General features: G+C 51.5%; 1 protein-coding gene across 1 annotated transcript; it reads left to right on the top strand.

Moving 5' to 3' along the window:
- The first annotated feature begins 28 nt into the window (after positions 1-28).
- Positions 29-11,460, top strand: GTF2H5 (general transcription factor IIH subunit 5). Its single transcript, XM_056126282.1, has 3 exons — positions 29-84; positions 1,475-1,546; positions 11,168-11,460. Exons 2-3 carry the CDS (start codon positions 1,512-1,514, stop codon positions 11,346-11,348), a joined length of 216 nt encoding a protein of 71 aa, XP_055982257.1. The 5' UTR covers positions 29-84; positions 1,475-1,511; the 3' UTR covers positions 11,349-11,460.
- The last annotated feature ends 1,732 nt before the right edge of the window (positions 11,461-13,192 follow it).

Genomic DNA, 13,192 nt, shown 5'->3' with positions numbered 1-13,192 from the left:
CGGAGCGCCGCCGACGCGGTGACGTCAGCCGCGCGACGCGCTCTGTCTGCGACGCCGGGACGCTGCGGGGTGCTGTGGGCGGAGGTGCGTGGCGACCTCTTTCGGGGCTGGAGGCCGAGTGGGGTGCGTGGGAAACGGAGGGGGTCCGGAGGAGGAAGGGGAGGGGAAGGAAAGGCCCCGAGGCCTGTGCCCCGCGGCCGGGCTGCGCGGCGGCGTCCCGCACCCCGCAGGGCCTGCCTAAGGAGGCCAGTTTTGCAGGGATCGACCCCCGTTTCCTTGCGGGGTTCGTGTGCGGGCCCGCGTCCAGGTGTGAAGGGAAAACCTCAGATTGGCCGAAGCCAGGCGGGCTTCTTTGCTTAAAGCTCCGGTCCTTCGGGAGCCAGTTTATTTGAGGGTGAAACCGCCGATCCATCCACCCAGCTCGTATCTTCCTTTTGGGTGGGAGCTGGGGGTGGGACTCCCGGGGTCTTAATCTCTTTGATTCTTCTCGTACTTTTTTTTTAAAAATGTTTTTCATTAAAGAATTATCAGGCAGAGCCACTGATAGTTGAGTTTTTAGGCATATAATAATATTTTGGGGTTTGGGGGATTTTGTTTTTGGGCCACACCCGGTGATCCTCGGGTCTTCCTCCGGGCTCTGCACTGAGGAATCACCCCTGGAGGACCCCGGGGACCCGATGGGATGCTGGGGATGGAACCCTGGTCGGCTGCATGCAAGGCAAGTGCACCTGCCGGTTAGGCGCTGTGCTCTGTCTTCGGTCCCAAGGCATGTAACATTCCTACACTGATTATACCGCCAGTATCAGCTTTCCCCCGCCAATGTTCCCGTGGCCCATCCCACCCCGCACCATCCCCTCCACTTGACAAACGTTACAAAGTTTGGTGGTTAAAGCTTAGAACTCATGTTTTCAGTGTTGAGCCTGTTGATCCACCTCACGGAGAGAGTATACCCAGGGGAAGACACTTGCCTTGCAGGTGGTAGAACCTGGTTCGGTCCCTGGCATGTCATATGTTCCCCTGAGCCCTACCAGGTGTGTCCCTGGTGTGTCCCTACAACGAGGAAAAGGAGAGGATTGAATTCATTGCCTGGAATCATTTCAGAGCAACTAATTTGTCCTTCCAGGGTCTTACCTATTCACCTACTCCTGGGGGCAAAGAAGTCTAGGGAGCACATTAGGAACCTGAATTCCCGGTGAGCTTATATCGGCCACTCCTTTATTTTTTGCAGTGGATGGCAGGTAGAACTGATTTTCTAGCAGGATTTAGACATCACCAGTGGTCAGGCCCTTAAAAATTCTGTTAAAAGATTAGGCTGGCGGTGTTTTTCCTTAAGGTTAGCCCTAATACCTTCAATTTAATTAATCTCTATATTCAGTATTTTGCCTCATTTCAGAGGTATGTCACCCAAGTACATGAAAGTTGACACTTGAATTTTATATTACTGAATTTCATGTCACCTTATCCCTCTCCCTAGTGCTTTTGAGGTCATCTGCACCTTCTGACCGGGAAAGATGGTCAACGTCTTGAAAGGAGTGCTTATAGAATGGTTAGTAGTTTTCACTTAATGAGTTTTCAATCTTACTGAATCATGATTCTTGTGTGTACCTCTCTGAGCCCCCCCTTTTTTTTAATGTTTTAAATTTTGAATCAAGTCTTTCTGCTTTCTCAACTTCCATTTTCTTTTAAACGGAACAGATTGTGTTGCAAAGCTTTTTTCTCCGCATTATTTCAATGTCCTTGTTGAATGGATGTGATTGGCTTATTTCCAGCAAATGTTGATCAGGAACTCGTGTGTGTGTGTGTGTGTGTGTGTGTGTGTTTCAGATTAGACCTCCTCTTTAGTGGAATAGTACTTAGATTCTCAAAACATTGGAGAGATTGAACAAAATTTTATGGAGCCAGAAGGATAGTATAGCAAATTGCCTTGCACACACCAACCAAGGTTCAACCCCAATACCACATATGATCCACTGAACGCTGCCAGGAGTGATTCCTAAGCACAGAGCCAAGAGTAAGCCCTGAGCACAGCTGGGTGTGGACCCACCTTCTCCCTTCCCCCCGCAAACAAAACAAAACAAAACCCACAGTTTGTCATGATGAAGGCTCAGGCAGACTTAAAAATTTGGGGGGGAAGGGGCCACTCTACATGGTGTTCAGGATTTATCCCTGGCTCTTCACTCAGGGGTCACTCCTCAAAGGCACAGGACTATATGGGGTGCCAAATATGAAACCTGGGTTGGCCATGTGCAAAACAAGCACCCTACCCTCTGTACTATCACTTCAGTTCCAGAAACTTAGGTTTTCTAGAATCCACGTTAAAAATGAAGCATACAAAATGAATACATTTTATTATGCCAACACACATACATAGAATATTTCAGCACTTGGGCTGGAGCGATAGCACAGCGGTAGGGCGTTTGCCTTGCGCGCAGCCAGCCCGGCCAAGCCAGTTTCAATTCCTCCACCCCTCTTGGAGAGCCGGGAAGCTACCAAGAGTATCTCGCCCGCGCGGCAAAGCCTGGCAAGCTCCCCGTGACGTATTCGATATGCCAAGCACAGTAACAACAAGTCTCAAAATGGAGATGTACCTGGGCCTGCTTGAGCAAAGCGATGAACAGCGGGAGGACAGTGCTGCAGTGCTGCAAAATCCTGAGTTGTAAGACTCCTAAACTTTGTTAGTGCAGTCTAAAAAATTGTACCAAGTCTCTTTACATCCAGAAGTCTCACAGGCTGTAACAGCCCATGGAGACCGTCCCGGGCTGGAGCTCGGTCAACAAGCACTCGCTTGCATGTGTGACATGTGACAGCCTGGGTTTGCTGTCTGGCACTGGAAAACAAGCAAGAAACGAAGATTCTGAATCTAACACACATTTTCCCTCACCCACTGACCGCATTTCCGGCCCTTAGTGGTGACTTGTGGTTGGACTGAGTGAGTGAGGTGGAGCAGGATGGAGACTCGCGGGTGGGCCTCGCTGTATCTTAAAGAGCTGTTTGAGTGAAGAGGCGGAATATATTGAGGGCTCCGAGGGGAAGCGGGGGCTATTCTGAGAAGTTTGGTTGACAGTGAGCCCTGGAGAACTGGACCAATATCTGCAGGAGGACATGGTAAGAGTCTCTGATCTGGGCCTCTGGTCTCTGCTGTATTTTTTTTTTCTCTTTGATGGGGGGCGGGGCGGACAAAGAAACACAGCAGTGCTCTAAGCTTACCCCTGGCTCTGTACTCAGGGCTCACTTCTAGCAGTACTTGGGGCCATGTGGGATGCTGGGGATTGAACCCAGGTTGGGTGCACGCAAGGCAGACACTGCAGTACCTTTGGCCCCAGTCCTGGCTGTTTCTGTTTCAGTGTGTGAGAATAGAGGAATATATGCTGAGAAGAATAAACCCGTAGGGGGGCTGGAGCAGTAGCACAGTGGGTAGGGTGTTTGCCTTGCATGTGGCCAACCCAGGTTCGATTCCCAGCATCCCATATGGTCCCCTGAGCACCGCCAGGGATAATTCCTGAGTGCAGAGCCAGGAGTAATCCCTGTGCTTTGCGGGGTGTGACTCAAAAAACAAACAAAAAGAATAAACCCATTGAGTGGGCATGTCGATTGGTTCAGACTTTCAGGAAAATAATTCTTCCAAAATCTAGGAATTGAGTTTTCATGTGACTCAGCAATAGTGCTCTCCTGGGAATATACCCCAATGGCCAAAAAAACCACAGTGCAGAAAAGCCTTCTGCACTCCTGTGTTCACTGCAGCACTGTTGACGACAGCCGGAATCTGGAAATAACACAGTGCCCAAGAACAGACTAGCGGATAAAGAAGTCGAGGGGAATCTATACATTGTGATGCTGTGCAGCCATTAGAGAAAATGTGGGATCGTGAAATTCACTGATGCATGGATGAATGTGGGGAGTATCTACCTGAGTGGATCCTGTTTAATGGATTATTTGGGGGCTTGGCAGAGGCCGTGCTCAGTCCCTGGAAGTCCTTCCCAGTCCATACACAGAGCCTGTGCTCTCGCCCTCTGAGCACTGTCCCTGTGTCCAGTTTGAGAAGCCCTTCATCTGCCGAAGCCTGCGCTTGTCCCCTGGAAGTGCACTGTTGGTACCAGCAGTAGATGGCTGTGATTCTCGCAGAGCAATTTCATTTCCCCTATGAAAGATGTGTAATCACCAAGCGGCTAGGAACCCCTTGGCTCGCTCTCTCCTCCTGCATTCAGTGGCCTCATGCCACTTCCCCATCCGGGATGGCCGATGCCATGGGCGGACAAAGGAGGAAACGAGAGCCTGGCTGGTTGGTGATCACTTGCCATTTATTCCATTCACCCCACGCGCTTGCTCCAGTCTCACTGAGCCCCTCATTCTCGTGTCCTTCTGTCCCCCTCGCTCATCTCTCGGAGCTCCCACGTGCCACCTTGGTCTCTCCTCTCTCCAACTCCCCAAAATTGCAGGTCGCCACCACACCCCAGCTGGTAGCTCAGTCAACACATGGGGATCAGCCAGGGGGTCGTCTGAAATGGGGAATGCCACTTAAGGGGTTTTTTCTCCTTTCCTTAGTCCAATAACTTAATATCTTAATTAACATGTTAATTCTGCTTCTTAATATTAGTTGTTTTGAATGGACACAGTAAGAGATACATTAAGCTTACAGGATGGCTCTCCTGGGGGCACCTTGCTATATATCTCAGACTACAGTGCTCAGGCCAGACTGATCTTTCCTAAACCTAGCAGGGTCCTAATCTACTTGTTGGATCATGGCAGTGTTTGTCCATGACCATGCTCTTAATTTATAGTTAAGTATTATGGCACTTTGGCCTGGCCCATTTCGATGCCAAGCTTGTCCTGGGTCCATCCAGTCCCTTGTTGGGGCCCTGCTTTACAGGTGCTAGGAACTAAGGGCAACTGAGGCTTAAGTCGAGAAAACAGGTACCCGGGAGTAAATATTATTGGACTCAATTAACTCCCAAGTTACAAAATTACAGCATTGTCTTCCCCTGTCTTTGCAAAAAGGAGTTTGCTCTGAATTTACTATGCAAAAGACTTAAGAACAAAAGAAAAGCAGTATTTACAAGTTAACAGTCTGATTAGGAGATAAAGGTGATTGACTGGTTAGGGAAGGAGAGCACAAAGAAAGAGGTTACAAATAAACAGAGGAATGGGAGCACTGTGATGGTAGTGACCCAATAAACCTAAGCTCCCTGTGGCAAGGCAGACAGGACAAACCTAAGTTATCCTACAAAAGGTGTCAAAAGGGTAAGTGTCTACAAAAATACTAATCTTCCTGAAAGACTCGGACCTGAGAAATCGCAGCGGGTGCCCCCTCCTTCGCTTTAAATGACACGTGGTGTGGGTTCCGCCCTGGCTGCCTGTGATGCCAGCGGCCGGGCTCCTTGGCCCTGCGGTTCCAGCACGGTCTGTTGGTCTCAGCGTTGGATGTGGGTGCTGTGGGCGGCCTTGGGGTGTGCTGGCTGTAGAACTGAGGGGGTCTGATTTTCGTGGCAACCGAGTCCATCTCCTGAAACTCGAACTATCCATGCTTCTTCTGATTCCAGTCCCCCCACCAGGCGTGGCTGATACTGTGCCTCGGAATTCTCCTCAGATGTCTTCAGCCTGTTTAGGGGGAGTCTCTCCCAAGGGTTGAACCCAGGCACTTGCTTTACCACCGGGCCATGCCTCTCCAGAAAGGGAGTCCTTTGGTATGACCCAGAAGACAGCTACCTGCTGCATGTAAACCCCAGCTCCATCTGTATCTTCCCATTGACGTGGAGTCTATAATAACTAAGGAAGCTGCCAGTCAAGTTCGGTTAATGGTGAATTTAAAAATTCAAGGTATTCAGATCTGAGAGTCTTCCCTCCTAAATCTTATCAGATTGCAAACTCTAAAACCAATCTCTTGGGGTAGGGCGTTCGCCTTACAAGCGGCCAACATGGCCGACCCGAGTTCGATTCCTTTGCCCCTCTCGGAGAGCCCGGCAAGCTACCGAGAGTATTCGATATGCCAGACACAGTAACAACAAAGTCTCCAATGGAGACGTTACTGGGCCCGCTCGAGCAAATCGATGATCAACGGGAGGGCCTTTACCTTTACCTATGTATTTATAAATTTTTAAAATTTGCCAGGGCCTAAGTGATAGTACAGTGTCTAAACTGTCAGGGGCATGCCGGAGAGATAGTACAACAGGTAGGGCTCTTGCCTTGCACATGGTCAACCAGTGTTCAATCTCTGGCACCCCATAGGTTCCCCAGCATCCTCCAGGAGTGATCACTGAGCACAGAGGCCTGAGCACCACCAGGTACAGCCCCAGAACAAGTCAAAAATATTAATAAGAAAAAAAAAGTAGGGGCTGGAGCAATAGTACAGCAGGGAGGGCATTTGCCTTGCATGCGGCCGACCTGGGATTGATTCCCAGCATCCCATTTGGTTCCCTGAGTACCGCCAGGAGTGATTCCTGAGTGCGTGAACCAGGAGTAACCTCTGTGCATCGCTGGGTGTGACCCCCCCTCCCAAAAAAAAAGAAGAAAAAAAGTTAAATAAGAGCTACAAATGTGAACCACGGAACCACGGTCCTCCTGTTGTTCATCGATTTTCTCGAGCGGGCCCAGTAGCGTCTCCATTGTGAGACTTGTTACTGTGTACAAATGTGAATAGAAAATAAATTACCTAGCATCTGCCTGTGGCAGGCACACTTGAATAGTGGTGGGAAAATTCGAAATAACGGTGGTGGGGAGGTGTAAAGGTGGTGGGATTGGTGTTGAAATAATGTAATCGATGTGAACAACCTTATAAAAATAAAATTTTAAATTTTTTTTAAAAAACTACAAATGTGAGGTGGCTTGGGGAAGTGGCTCAGTGACAGAGCACCAGCCTGGCAGGCAGGAGACTGAGTTTGATCCCCGGCATTGCCCACGTGCCATATGTGACCCCAGCACCATCATGACACATCAAAATTTTATTGGTTTATTTTTGGACCATGCCCAGCGATGCTCTGTGGTTACTCCTGACTCTGCTCTCAGGAATTATTTCTGGCGGTACTCAGGGGACTGTATGGGATGCCAGGGATTGAACCCAGGTCGGCCGCACGCAAGGTAAACACCCTATCCACTATACTGTCTCTCCAGTATGCCCCTGACATTTTAGACAAAATCTACGCCCTTTTATTTCAAACACTCATCCACAGGCCAGACAGGTAGTGCAGCAGATCGGGCACTTGCCTTGCATGCAGCTGACCCAGGTTCACCCCCAGGGCCCCATCTGGTCCCCAAAGCACCACCAGGAGTTACTTCTCAGTGCAGAGAAAGGAATATAACCCCTGAGCATCTGAGAGTAACTGAGTGTGACCCCAAAAGGCAAAAAACACTCATCCACCTGAGAACCTTCTTACCCTCAGGTAACCTTAATTCTCTTGTCATTGTCCATTTTTAATAGTTGTATAGTATTCCGTTGTAGAAAAACCGTGCCATATCTTTACCCAGCCATTCCCAGTGGCTTGCTTCCCGATGCTAACTGTTGTTAGTAGTGCTGCAGTAACCACGGGGGCGGATATAGTTTTTTCATGTTGTGTTGCTGGAGATGCAGGTGGGGTGGCTGGATCGATCATATGCTAGCTCTGTCCTCAGCTGCTCGGGAAAGCGCCGTGCTGTTTTCCAAAATGGTGGCATGGAACTAAATGGAAGGGTTTTGTTGGTGAATTTGTACTTGCGTGTCCAAATAAGATCCGTGAACGTTTCCGCTTTGTCGTGCTCCTCTGCCAGCCTCACACCGCGCCCTCCCCAAACCCTGCCAGCCCCCGCGAGTGCTGGGGCGCGAGCATCTGCCACACTTGGTCTGTCCAAGCGCAGGTCTCCGGGGTGACGCACAGTCACCTTGGCAGCGCGTCAGCGGGGAAGATTGGCAGAGAGGCCACGCCAGCCGGCTCGCAGCAAAAATAGCAAAGACTCGGGAGAAACGGCGGCTTGGCCAAGGCCGGCCTTACCCTTCCAGGTCTGCCTTCGAAACCTGGGTGGTGGCTGAGCAGCAGGAAGCCCAAGCGAAGCCTGGTCGCCGCTTGTCCTCCGCGCGGGTCCGGAGTGTGGCCCGACTCCTTAGTGGGCCACGTACTCCGACCCAGGCACCCGGCAACCACCACGCTTCCATGTGGAAGGAGCGTAGTCAGCTGTAGGTGAGCCCGGGACAGAATGAGGCTGGCCCGCGCCCTCGACCCAGTCCCTGTCCCTGACAGAGCGCCTCTGGCCACGGGGAGCCTGAGAGGATCAGAGGGAGTCGTGGCGAAGTTTGATCTAACTCTCAGCGCAGTTTCCCCCAGACAGCTGGGCCGGGAGGTGCCCGTCCGTGGTCGGAGCTGTCACCAAGCAGCTCCCGCCTGGCGGGGTGCCCACTCTCTCTGCGCAAGTTCTGGATTCCAGCCCCAGCACCACGGGGGGCAGCCCTCCAAACTAAAAAATATTTTAAAATTTTTTTAATTGTAGCACTGCACTGTCGCACTGTCCTCCTGTTGTTCATTGATTTGCTCGAGCGGGCCCAGTAGCGTCTCCATTGTGAGACTTGTTGTTACTGTTTCTGGCATATCGAATGCGTCACGGGGAGCTTGCCAGGCTTTGCCGTGTGGTCAAGATACTCTCGCTGGCTTGCCGGGCTCTCCGAGAGGGGCGGAGGAATTGAACCTGGTTTGGCCACTCGCAAGGCAAACACCCTACTGCTGTGCTATTTAATTGTATGGAAATAAAATAGAACAATTAAGTGATGTTAATACAGGTTAGGTGAAAAGTCGCGTTAATCACTAACACAGGTGACATTAGTAGCAGGAAGGGATGGGCTGGGGGCTGTCGCCCGAGTGGTCGCGCAGTAATAGGCGCTGACCTGGCCTCCTAACATAGCTGGGTACAGCTCCGGGGGTGGTGTGGGGGGCGCCAGGCTACCCAGCACACAAGCAAAGAGTATGCGAGGCACCGTGGTAAGCCCGGGTCGTCACTTGGCCCTCCAACGGAGGTAGAGGCACTGTGGACCCATTGGAATGAGGCAGGGCCCAGCTGTCAGTCACGTAGCTAGTGAACTGCTGGCTGGCCCAAGCCTGTCTCCCGGCAGGAATCTCAGTGTAGGGTACTGCATTAAGCAGGCTGTGGGTAATGCCGTGTCTGCTTGCAGCTGAAATCGGAAGCCATTAGTAGGGACAGAGCTGTTTGTATCCTGAGCCTCTGCCCGATCCTCCCACGGTGCCACATGCTGTTCTCCTGAGGATTTAATGAGGACAAGGTGTCTGAGACACTAATCCAGCAGCCTGTGACCCAGAGGGGTGCTGCTCCCTCGCCCTCGGGAGCTGGAGGGAACCGAGGCGGAGTGACAGAGTGGCTGGCCAGGGGTGCTCCTCAGGGCCGTCAGAGTCAGCCTGCGTGGCCTCTGAGGAGTTTTCTGTGCCGTAAGCCCCTGGCCAGGGCACAGGTGTTTGTCGCAGCCCAGCAACAAGATGGCCTTGGCTCTGCGAAGCTCAGATGCCGAGAGGCTTTGGAAACTGCATGTGAGCGAGGAACAGGTATAATAAATATATCAGATGATTCACAGGGTACATTCACCAGCAGATTCATAAACCTTGTTCAGAGGGTGTGGAAATTGATAGAGAAGTATCTTTCAGAGTCTGTTGTGGGACACTTGTGGCAGTACTGGGCCTTGCTCATGTGGACATGCTCTGCGCCTTGAACCACATCTCCAGCACTGTAGTGTGGAAGCCACGGCACATTTTAGAGGGCCAGAACGACAGGACAGCGGGGAGGGCGTTTGCCTTGCATGTGGCTGACCCAGGTTCAATCCCCAGCATCTCATGTGGTTCCCTGAGCACTGTCAGGACTAATTCCTAAGTACAGAGCCAGGGGTAAGCCCCGAGTACTGTCACCCAAAAACCAAAAGAAAAAAAGGAACTTAATCATACGTGCTAGCTAATTTCCAACAGGAAGCATAGTTTAGCACAAACGGAATCGAATTGTCCTGAGGGGGTGGGCAGGACCAGTGGTGTGGCCATGTCCTCCTGGCCCTTGGGTCTGGTGCTTTTTCAGGGTCCTGTTTTATCTGAGTGCTCCCGAGTTCTTCTGGCCGAGATGGCCAAGGGTGTGAGCAGGGAGGGGGGTGGGCAGTTCCCCGGCGGGCAGCAGGAACTCAGTACCTCACCCGCACCTGACAGAAGCGTGTCACTGGGCAAGGCCAGTCCCTAAAGCCCTGAGGCGCCGTGTGACCTGACCAGGTGTGGGTGCACCTTTCGGGGGCAGCGCTGCATCCTGGCCCTTCCCCACCCACTCACCTCCTGATGGTCTCCGCATTGCCAGTCCCAGGCCAGGACAGTCTCTGGCACGGGGCAGCACCTGTATTTACCCAACGGCTGTGTGTGGCTTCACGCGGCCGTAAGGCTGGGCAGGTCCTTCCCGCACCTGAGGGTGCCGCTGCGCCCCCACGGCCACGGGCCTGGGTGGGACTCTGCCAAGTCTTCAGTGGAATTGAATTTGGGTCTCTCCTTTGAGCTCTGTGCTCTTGGGATTCTTAGGATTTCCTTGAGAGGTTCTAAATGACCCGCGAGGTTCGGGATTGGAAGGGGAAGGCGCTCTGAGTGCCCGCCACACGCCAGACCCCAGGCCCCGCGTTGCTCCTCTCGCTCGGAGGCTGAGTACAGTCAAGCCACACGAGCACCCGTGACGCAGAGGCTGAGATCCAGACCTTGATTTGCTCCCCCACAGCAGTGACTTTGTGAATTAGCTTGTCATTTGCAAGGTAGTGAAAAACTAGGGACTGGAACTAGGGACTGAAGCCCTGACCGCTTCCTCCTGCAATGTCATGGTCACAGGTCAGGAGGGAATTCTTTTTTAAAGCAGTTTTGGGCCTGGTTCTAGGCCCTGGCTGCAAGCTTTGAACAGCCCCCCTGGGATCTGTGTCTTTTTAAAGCTCATCATTGGCGCTCCGGTAAAACAGGACAGGACAGTTCTAAATGGAAGCTGTGCTGTAAAGCCTGGGGGGGCGGGGGGGGGGGGGCAGGGAGGGAGGGGGAGGGGTGAGAAGCGGGGAGGCTTGCGTAACACTTTAATCTGATTAGGAAGCAGTGAGAGAACCAGAAGCTTTAAACAGTCCTCTACAGTTTCGTGCTCCAGCCCGCAGGCTGGGTGGCTGGTATCTGGTGACAACCAGTTCCTTCTCTCCTCTCCACAGTGACCCTGCCATGAAGCAGTTTCTGCTCTACTTGGACGAGTCCAATGCCCTGGGGAAGAAGTTCATCATCCAGGACATTGATGACACGCATGTCTTCGTAATAGCGGAGCTGGTTAACATCCTCCAGGAGCGAGTCGGAGAACTGATGGACCAGAACGCTTTTTCTCTGACCCAGAAGTGAACGTGATTCTCGGGCTGCAGGCGTGCGGCGGGAGAGAGCCCAGGCGGGCCTCCGAGGGGCGTGCTCGGAAGGGGCAGAGGATCGTGGTTCAGGGAAAAAGGCCTGGAACAGATTTTCTTGTGTGTGTTGTGTTTTTTTTTGTTTTTTTGGTTTTTGTTTTTCCAGAAAAACCTTTACCAGTTGGCTGTAGTTGGACTTTAGTATCCCTATTAAAAGAATATAAATATTTTTCTACTTTTTTAATACCAATAGTACTATTAAGTGGAATGTGCATTTCAGTGCTGCCTTATTTAGGTATGATCTTCTTGTTCCTGTTAATACTTGTGGGGTTTTGTATTGTAGGTGCGATTGTTTGGTTTCAGTGATAACCATTGCAGAGTCACTATTTAGCCACTGCAGACAGTCACTCGAGCCCCAGCACAGTCGCCCTAGCTGCCAGCCCCAGTGAGAAACTTCCAGAGAACACGCGTGCTCTGCAGTCTGCATTTCCCCACGGATGAGAGTTTTTCAGCCGGAAGAGGCTAGAAACAACCAAACAGAAAGAGCACCTGCTGTTTTGCTGCCTTGCCATTTTAATTTTAATTCAATTTTTAATTGCTTGGGTTTGGGGCCACACCCAGTGGTGCCTAGGACTTGCTCCTCGCTCAGTACTCAAGAATCGCTCCTGGCAGGGCTCAGAGGACCATATGAGGTGTCTGGGATTAAACCAGGGTCAGCTGCGTGAAAGACACGTGCCCCTCGTGTTGTATCTTCAGCCCCCCCCTTTTGTTATTCGCCTTTTTCCAACTTTGTTTTGGTACTAGAACAAGTGCTCTTTGTGGCATAGTTTTTTTATAGCTTCAGAAATGGCTCAGAGGCTTGGGGCATTTGCTTTTCATGTATGAGATCCTGGATTCCAACCCTTAATTTCATTTGTCCAGCTCCACCCAAAACCCCCCCAACCCCCTCCCCAAAAAAAAGATCCAGGGCTAGGTGTTTCGTTCAGCAATTATTTGCAAAGTATCAATGAGCCTTCCATTCCCCAGCACCCAGAAAGAGACGAGAGAAAGAGGAGAAAGAAGAAATTTGTTTTATTTCTGCTCTGTTTTCAAGAGCCCCTCTTTAAACTTACCTGGGAAATCAAGGAGTGTCTGGAGATACGGTACAGCAGGTAGAGCACCCACCTTGCATGCGGCCGGCCCAGATTCAATCCCAAGCACCCACGGCAGCCCTCGGAGCCCAGCAGAGCTGATCCCTGAGTGCAAAGCCAGGAGCAAGCCCTGAGCACTGCTGGGTGTGGCCCCCAAACAAAAGGAAGTTAAGGGGAAAGCAGATCCCAGCACAGTCTGCGGGAACCAGCAGGATCCGACTAAAATCGTCCGTTAAAGCCGACAGGTCTGGGCTGACTGGCGGCAGAGCCAGTCCCACTGCTGGCCTTGCTTCCTGGCCTGGGATAGCAGTGCCACGCGGGGCATCTTCCAAGAGGAAAGAGGAATCCCATGGTGTCCTGAGGAATTTTTGTTTATTTTGGGCCACACCTGACCATAGTCAGGAGCTACTTCCGGCTTGGTGATCGGGGTCACGACCAGTGGTGCCAGGGCTCATAACCATGCGCCCAACCCATAACCCAACCCATAACCATGCACCCAATTCATAACCAGAGGAAACTTGATCAAACCCAAGTCTTGCTTTCTTGTCTTTAGAACACCGTGTTCCATCTCCACTCCAGCATGCATTACGAGAGCTGGAAATTTCCATAACTTAGTATATGAAGGTTCCCACTCGTTACTCATTTCTTACTATTTTTATTCCCACATAACATTGCAAGACAATTTTGCTGAGTTACGAGTACAACTGGTACTCTG

Source organism: Sorex fumeus, unplaced genomic scaffold (genome assembly GCF_029834395.1).
Source record: "Sorex fumeus unplaced genomic scaffold, SorFum_2.1 ptg000061l, whole genome shotgun sequence".
NCBI lineage: Eukaryota > Metazoa > Chordata > Mammalia > Eulipotyphla > Soricidae > Sorex > Sorex fumeus.
Note: the sequence above shows the minus strand (reverse complement) of the source record. Positions and strands in the feature narration are given on the sequence as shown.